At 45.8% G+C, this 7,627-nt stretch overlaps 1 protein-coding gene across 1 annotated transcript; it reads left to right on the top strand.

The window, feature by feature from the left end:
- The first annotated feature begins 6,097 nt into the window (after positions 1-6,097).
- On the top strand, positions 6,098-7,137 carry LOC123441882. Its single transcript, XM_045118070.1, has 2 exons — positions 6,098-6,371; positions 6,450-7,137. The coding sequence occupies exons 1-2, from the start codon at positions 6,098-6,100 to the stop codon at positions 6,785-6,787; spliced, it is 612 nt and encodes a 203-aa protein (XP_044974005.1). The 3' UTR covers positions 6,788-7,137.
- The last annotated feature ends 490 nt before the right edge of the window (positions 7,138-7,627 follow it).

The following is a 7,627-nucleotide window of genomic DNA, read 5'->3' as shown; positions in this document are numbered from 1 at the left end:
CATATTTTCAACAAATTTCGCTGCCGCTTTCATATGTCGAGACATGTGTTCAATCATATTTGGGAGGGAGTGGTAGCATATGACCCATACTTTGAGTGCAAGGAGGATGCCCTTGGCATGATTGGCTTTTCTTCTTACCAGAAATGCACTGCGGCTATTCACATGCTTTCATATGGAATTTTCGGCAATCTCGTGGATGAGTATGTGCGTATGAGTGAGTCCACATATCTCTGGCTTTTATTCTTACCAGAAATGCACTGCGGCTATTCACATGCTTGCATATGGAATTTTTAGCAATCTCGTGGATGAGTATGTTCATATGAGTGAGTCCACATATCTCCTCAAATTTATAGTTTCTGCAAGGCCGTGGTGGTAGTGTTTGGCCCTGAGTACCTGAGAGAGCAAGATGTCGTTGATACAGAGAGGTTGTTGGCGATCAATGTCGGGAGAGGCTTTCTGGGCATGCTTGGTAGCATCGATTGTATGCACTAGAAATGGAAGAATTGTCCATTGGCTTGGCAGTGTTAGTACAAGGGGCATGTGAAAGGTGCCACAGTCATACTCGAAGCAGTGACTTCACAAGATGTGTGGATATGACATTCTTTCTTCAGCATGGTTGTTTCTCATAATGATATCGGCATTGTCCAATGTTTGCAAGGCTTGCAGAAGGCCACTCCCCAGAGGTCAACTTTGAGGTCAATGGCCACCAGTACAACAAGGGGTATTACCTAGTTGATGATATCTATCCTCAGTGGTCAACTCTTGTGAAGTCCATACCCGATCCGCAAGGAGAGAAGAGACAGAGGTTTGCCCAAATGCAAGAGAGTGCTAGGAAGGATGTGGAGCGTTCTTTCGATGTGCTTCAGTCTTGATGTGCTATCGTTTGGAACCCTGCATTGACATGAAGCAGACAGAAGCTTTGGGGGGTGACGACTGTTTGTGTGTGATGATAGCATCTATGACCAAGGGTTTGATTTCAGGATGGAAATGTTGAGCGTGAGCAACAACCTCATGCAACCATCGAACTGTTTGTCCATTTTCATCGTGGACTGCGTGATTGACATACTCATGTCCACCTTCAGGATGACTTGTTTGAATACATGTGGACTTATATTGGCAACCAATAAATCTATCAGTTTAATTTCTTTTCATTAAAACAAATTTTGGTTAGGTTGTAATGTTATTTTCTATTGTGTTTATTTTGACGGGATAGTAATAATACTATTTCAGACGTGAAACTATTTGCTACGTTTTTTAACTATTTGCTATATTCGTTGATCTCAAACGGATGAGATGCGGTCAAAATACGGTAGGATCAACGCATACATAAATATGGACAGACGTGGATCCATTACCACCCCAAACGGACGAAATGGGCATCGGTTTGGGGTCACTGCATCTCGAGCCGCCCCCTAAGACGTCCCCAGGAGCACTTTTTCGACATCAACGAACGAAAAAAAGTCCCACTCGCACCCCCAACGCCTCACTTTTCGTCGGATTTGGGTACAATTAGAGCCGACGTTCCTACGCCAAACCCAGCCCACCGGGGGGCACTCGGGAGGCGGTGGCTCTACTTTTTGCATGTAAATGGTCCACCATGAGTCATCCATCCTCTCCCTCTCCTCCCTTTTTTATCTCTCCTCCGCATAGAGTGCCCGTCTGGTGGCTAGGAGCATAAGGACTAGAAAAAAGTCATCCTTAGAGTAAAAGTTAAGCCCGAGCAACCCAACCAGCGTAAACAAAAAAAAACCTCCTCAAGGCTCAACGGCTGGAGATGCTTTCAGTACAAAAACCTTTGAAGGCTCAACCGCTGGTGATGCTCTTAGTAAGACTACTTTTTGTAATATTGCATTTTTTATTATTTTTGAAAAATAATGCCCAAATGTGAAATTTTCAAAAATATATGTGCCTCGGTTTAGGCGTGGCCGATAGGGACTAATCGGCCTAGCCAAGATCAATTAGTCCCAGTCGGCCTTGTCTAGGCCGACAGGCCTATCAACCTGCATGTGGGTGCATGACATGGACTAATCGGCCTTGGCTAGGCCAATTAGTTCCTGTCGGCCTAGCCAAGACCAATAAGTCCGTGACAGGACTAATTGGTCTTGGCTAAGCCAATAGGTGCATGGGAATTTTTTTCAACCTTAGCTATTTTCCCGGCTCCATTTCCTGCCCATATTCCCCCAATCTTTCCCGCCATTCCGTTCCCTCCTCCGTTGCCGCCAATATTTCCACGTCTCCATTCCCGCCAAATTTTTCGCACCACCTTTCCCGCCAAATTTTCCCCGTTTCTTTTCCCGCCACCTTTCCCGCCAACTTTTGACCCTCTTATTTCCCGCCAAAACTTTCCCGCCTCATTTCCCTCCTCGTTTTCCCGCCATCTTCCTGGTCATCTGAGTCTATAAAAGGAGGCATTGGACTGCCTTCCTCCATCATCCAGCCTCACTTGAGAACACTACCACTGCCTTCCTCCATCATCTAGTCAATATGAGTTTGCCTTGCTTGGATCAGAGCATCAGGCCTAAAAAAATGAAGAGTGCGAGTTTGCCTCGGGGGGTGGAAGCAGTTCGATGTTGGTGCGGTGATCTCTGCAAGGTGAAGGAGGTGACAAATTTTTCAGATTGGTTGGGCATGAAGTTTTTCATGTGCGCCAATTATGAATCTGATTCGCCCGAATCTATTTCTGCGTACCTCAGGCCTCCGGTATGCTCAAGTTATCCAGAGTAAATAAGTTGTTGATATTATTGTTTACTTGATATTTATATATATATTTTGTAGTCTCCTCCTCCTCTCTGCATGTACTATTGTTGGATTGACACGGAAATGCCGGACTGGGTGGTGACCGAGATTCGTGAAAGAGGTCGCCATGCATGGGCTAGCTTGGACTTGGAAGAGTGCCGCGAGAAGGCTGAAGCACAGGAGAAAGCAGCAGAAGAAAGAGTGGGAAGAGTACTGTGTGGAGCAGAGGGCTTTCCACGATGGAGGAGTCGAAAACATGTCCGACCACATGTTTTGCTGCGATGGTGGCTCTTCTGGTTCACTGCCTAACCCGGATCCGGACGCCGACGCATCATGATATGCATAGGATCCTGCAGGAGGGACCATACCTGTTGGATGTGGATGAAACATGAAACCAGGAGTTGGATTGTGATGTTGCGGAGTTGGCTGAAACATGTTGCGGAACCTCGACCCTTCGCTCTAGATTTCCAATGGCGACAACACTGTGTGACCGGGCTTTCTGCATCTTTTCATCCATGTACTTCATAACCCTTTCACAGTAACGTGTGTTCGGATTGTTTGTCATATGCTCCGCAGCAATTTCATGTCTTTCCCTGAAATACTTCACTGTGCCATAGAAAATGCCCTCGACGATCGTTGTAAGTGGCAAAGCTATGTTTCCTCTGAGGAAAAATTATATGTTTCAGCCAGGTTGGTAGTCATGACACTGTACCTGGCTCCATGTGTGTCATGCAACAGAGACCACCTCTCCAACGGCTCATGCTCTATGCACTGATCAAAGGTTTTAATCGTCCTCGCTAGCCTTCTCCTTGTACCAGGAGGGTCAAATCCTGGCAAGTCACAAAGCCCAACCGTCTCTTCCTCCACGGTAGCAGATCCAGTTGCTAGTTGTGCAGCTACTGCTTCAACATGTGCCCTGACATCAGCATCTCTTGCAGCTCTCCTGTCCCTAACATGTCTCTATGTGCAAACATTTATTCTGTTACGTATAAGCTCATATTTCCATTGTTGGTTCTGCTTGCAGAGTTTCTTGAATAGATTCATGAGGTTTTTATTTCTAAACTGCAAGAAGAAATTTGCCCCTAGATGGCACATGCACCAACGACTCTGAATGCTTTGCCAAGGAGTTTGTTCACCGGGAGCAGGGTTTGACAATGTCTTGATGACGCTGAGTATACATGCATGCCTATCATGAAGGATGCACACATTCTGCTTATCTTGCACAACAACTATTTTCAACTGCCTGAAAAACCATGTCCAACTCTCGATGTTCTCGCTCTCCACAAAAGCAAATGCAAGTGGGACGACTTGATTTTGCCCATCTTGACCTATGGCTGTGAGGATCTGACCCTTGTACTTGCCAGTGAGAAATGTGCCATCAACCCATATCACCGGTCGACATTGTCTGAAAGCTTCGATGCACACACCGAAAGAGAAGAAGAACCGATGCAACACCCTAACCGTTGGGAACTCTGGCAGGTACAAGTCTTGGATGTCAACATACGTGCCAGGATTCCGGTTCTGTAGTGTCTGCAGGAGCCGAACAACAGAGTCATATGCATCAAAATACGAACCAAATCTGGTCTCCAGTGCCTTCGGCTTAGCCCTCCAAGCCTTGCCATATGATATGTTGTACTTTAACCTGACGAAGACTTTTTTCTGGATAACCTTCACTTCCATCGCCTTGCTCTCCACAATCTCGCTGTAAAGCAAGCGAGCAATCACAGTGGAAGTAAGGTTGGGATGATCTTGAGGGATGCATGGAATAACACAATTATGACTAACTAAGTCACTTATGACCCTGCTTGTGTCGTACTTAGGGAGATATCCATGCACCCTTGCGGGACAACCTTGGTTTCTGCAAACCATTGTCAACTTAACCGGACAAGAAACTTGAGCTACAAATACCCTTTGAGTGGACATTGCCCAATTAAGGATGGCATCCTTCAGAGCTTATTTGTTCGGGTAGAGGGCACCTGTTGCAATGTTGTTCTGGTGATACTGCCAGGCAGAATCATGACCGTCGTTCACCAACATTGCAGATGAGAAGTCCTGATTCCATGATGCAGGAATAGGCACTTCATGTGTGTGCTCTTCTCCATCTGACTCGGCGGATTCATTGGAAATATCACCTGCTATATCTTCTTCATGCATCTCGTTTTGCATGTGCCCATCTATCTCGTTGGCATCCGCTTCACCGCTGAGATAATCATCTGCATCTCCCCCTTCTACCTGACTACTCTGGCCTGCTTCGTAAACATCATCCCCAGCATGGGACGCATGAATTGACTGTGAATCATGCATCCCTACACTGCTCTCACCATACTCATAGCTATGTTCCACTTCAGGTTCAGTCACCGGCTTTAGCATGGGGAGCAGTAAGGCCATAGGATGACATCCCCTACGCTCGCAAGATTTTAACCAGCGCACCCACTGGTCGTCCCGCTCTATATGCTTCAAATACCAGAAAATATTTGCACTGGACCGGGTCCATAATGCATGAACACCGACGGTGTGTGTTTCAATATTGAACCCTAAACATCGCGCAAGCCATTCTGTCAACTGACTAACATACCATGTTTTAGGGGAGGACACCTGCACCTCAGTGTACTGAAATTCACTAAGATCAGCTCCCATCTCATTTGTTTGAACGGTACCAGGACCATAGTGCAAACATAACGTCACTAAATCAGACATCTCTGTTGACCTAACATATTATTCAACAAGGAAAAAAATTAGAAGAAGGACAAACCTAAATATAATTTCCAAATCAATCGGAGAACCTAAAAATAATTAAACTACTTCATTCACTAAACTAAATTTATACTAATCTACGGGACCACCTAAAACTACTTAATACATTAATCTACAAATTTTCAAACTACTTATTTCACTAAACTAAACATGTACTAAACTACTTACTTCACTAAACTTATTTCACTAAACTAAACATGTCCTAAACTACTTATTTCACTAAACTAAACATGTCCTAAACTACTTATTTCACTAAACTATTTTTTTACCCTTAAAGCGTGCGCAGAAACGACGAACGACTCTTGACGAACACCGAGAATAATGACGAACGAGCAACCGCCACCACCACCTCCAACTCCACCAAAACAACCAACTTCACCCACACCACCACCACCACCACCACTACAACCTCCACCTCAACCTCCACCACCACCACCAAAAAAAACTTCAAAACAAGCACCACAAACTACGCCATCGCGAGTGAGACAGATAGTTTGGTTGTCCTCCTCCTTACACAATAAAAGCACGGTTCAAAACGTGGGAATGGAAGAATTTTTCTGTGGGGGGAGAAGGAAGGAGGAGAAAGAGAGAAAGGAGATAGGGTAGAATGGGAGAAGGGAGAAGGAAGAAGGAGGAAGGAGGAAGAAGGAGAGGAGGAAGGGGCTGGCTCGGGTGGCCAGTAATCGGCCACGCCCTGGCTGATAGCCCTATCGGTTGCGCCCTGGCCGACAGGCAGAGCCGACAGCCCAGTCGACATGGCTTCGCCACTAGTCGGACACCACGTGGCCGACATCCACCTATCGGTCGCGCCTCGGCCGACTGCCACCTATCGGCCGCGCCTCGGCCGATTGCCTCCAGTCGCTTCGCCTGGGCCGAGGCAGGCATAGATTTGATTTTTTTTTTTGAATCTGTGCAATATTTTTCAAAAAAATAAAAAGTGTAATATTAAAAAAAATTAGCCTCAGTAAGTTGGAGTTGGCCTTTTAGCCAGATCCCATCGCATCCCGGCCCTCCTCTGGTTCTCCTCCCATCGTCACAACCGACAAGCTGCAATATCCAAATCATTCTTCTTTCGGCGACGCCATTGACAGAGGCGGCCATGGAGAAGGGGAAGGCCCCAGCGGATGCAGCGGAGCCGGCCGCGGCGTGTGCAGCGCGGCTGGCGCGTGAGTGGAGCACTTGGGCGATGAAGAACGCGAAGGTGGTCGCGCACTACGGCTTCATCCCCCTTGTCATCCTCGTCGGCATGAGGTCCGAACCCAAGCCCAGCCTCGCCCAGCTCCTCTCCCCCGTGTAGCTCTGTTCCCCGAGCGGATCCGCACGGCTGTGCGCGTATTGAGTTGATCTAATTTTGTATTTTTCCCTGAATAATTTCTACTCATTACTCTTTGGAAGTTTGGGTTGCTCTGATTTTGGGTCTCCCTATTGCCACCGAGAGCCTACTGTATGGCTGTATTAGGCTACGGGCAATTGTGCGGTGGTTTATAAGATTTTTGCTAAGAGCTGTACCGCCAGAATGTATTACAGTCTCAAGGACGTGTTCGTGTTTCTTGTTTCACCCTTTGACATTGGAGATGTCGCCGTGGGAGCAAGCACACGGGCAATTGTGCGGTGGTTTATAAGATTCTTGCCGTGTGGTTTATATGATTTGTTGTGTATTTCATGTTAAAAGCATAGGGTGTTATCTTTTGAAATTAATGGTGCATATACATATACAATATGTGACGATTAAAATCAATCAAGATAAGGTGTGATGAAAATATGACACCTCGTACAATCGATAGAATCGTCTTATCTTTATATGTGGAAGATCATATCTTGGACAAGGGATGGTACTCAAATCAGCAATCATCCTATATGGCATTGCTAAGAATGGCCATTGTACATGCTTTCCCTCCTCTAAATTAGAGACAAACCACGAAAAAAAGCTTAAAGGTAAAATGGGGGAAAAGTTATACACACAACATGTTGGGGAGGAAGTAGTATTGTATTGTGCTACAGTTATTATTTGACACAGGGTTACAATTCTTTGGGGTATATATACAATCATACATCATTGTTGCGTATATTTTCCTCCATATATCACCTAAAAACAAAACTGTATGTCTGAAGATAATCTGATTTAGATCTAACAATA

Source organism: Hordeum vulgare, chromosome 3H (genome assembly GCF_904849725.1).
Source record: "Hordeum vulgare subsp. vulgare chromosome 3H, MorexV3_pseudomolecules_assembly, whole genome shotgun sequence".
Classification (NCBI taxonomy): domain Eukaryota; kingdom Viridiplantae; phylum Streptophyta; class Magnoliopsida; order Poales; family Poaceae; genus Hordeum; species Hordeum vulgare.
Note: the sequence above shows the minus strand (reverse complement) of the source record. Positions and strands in the feature narration are given on the sequence as shown.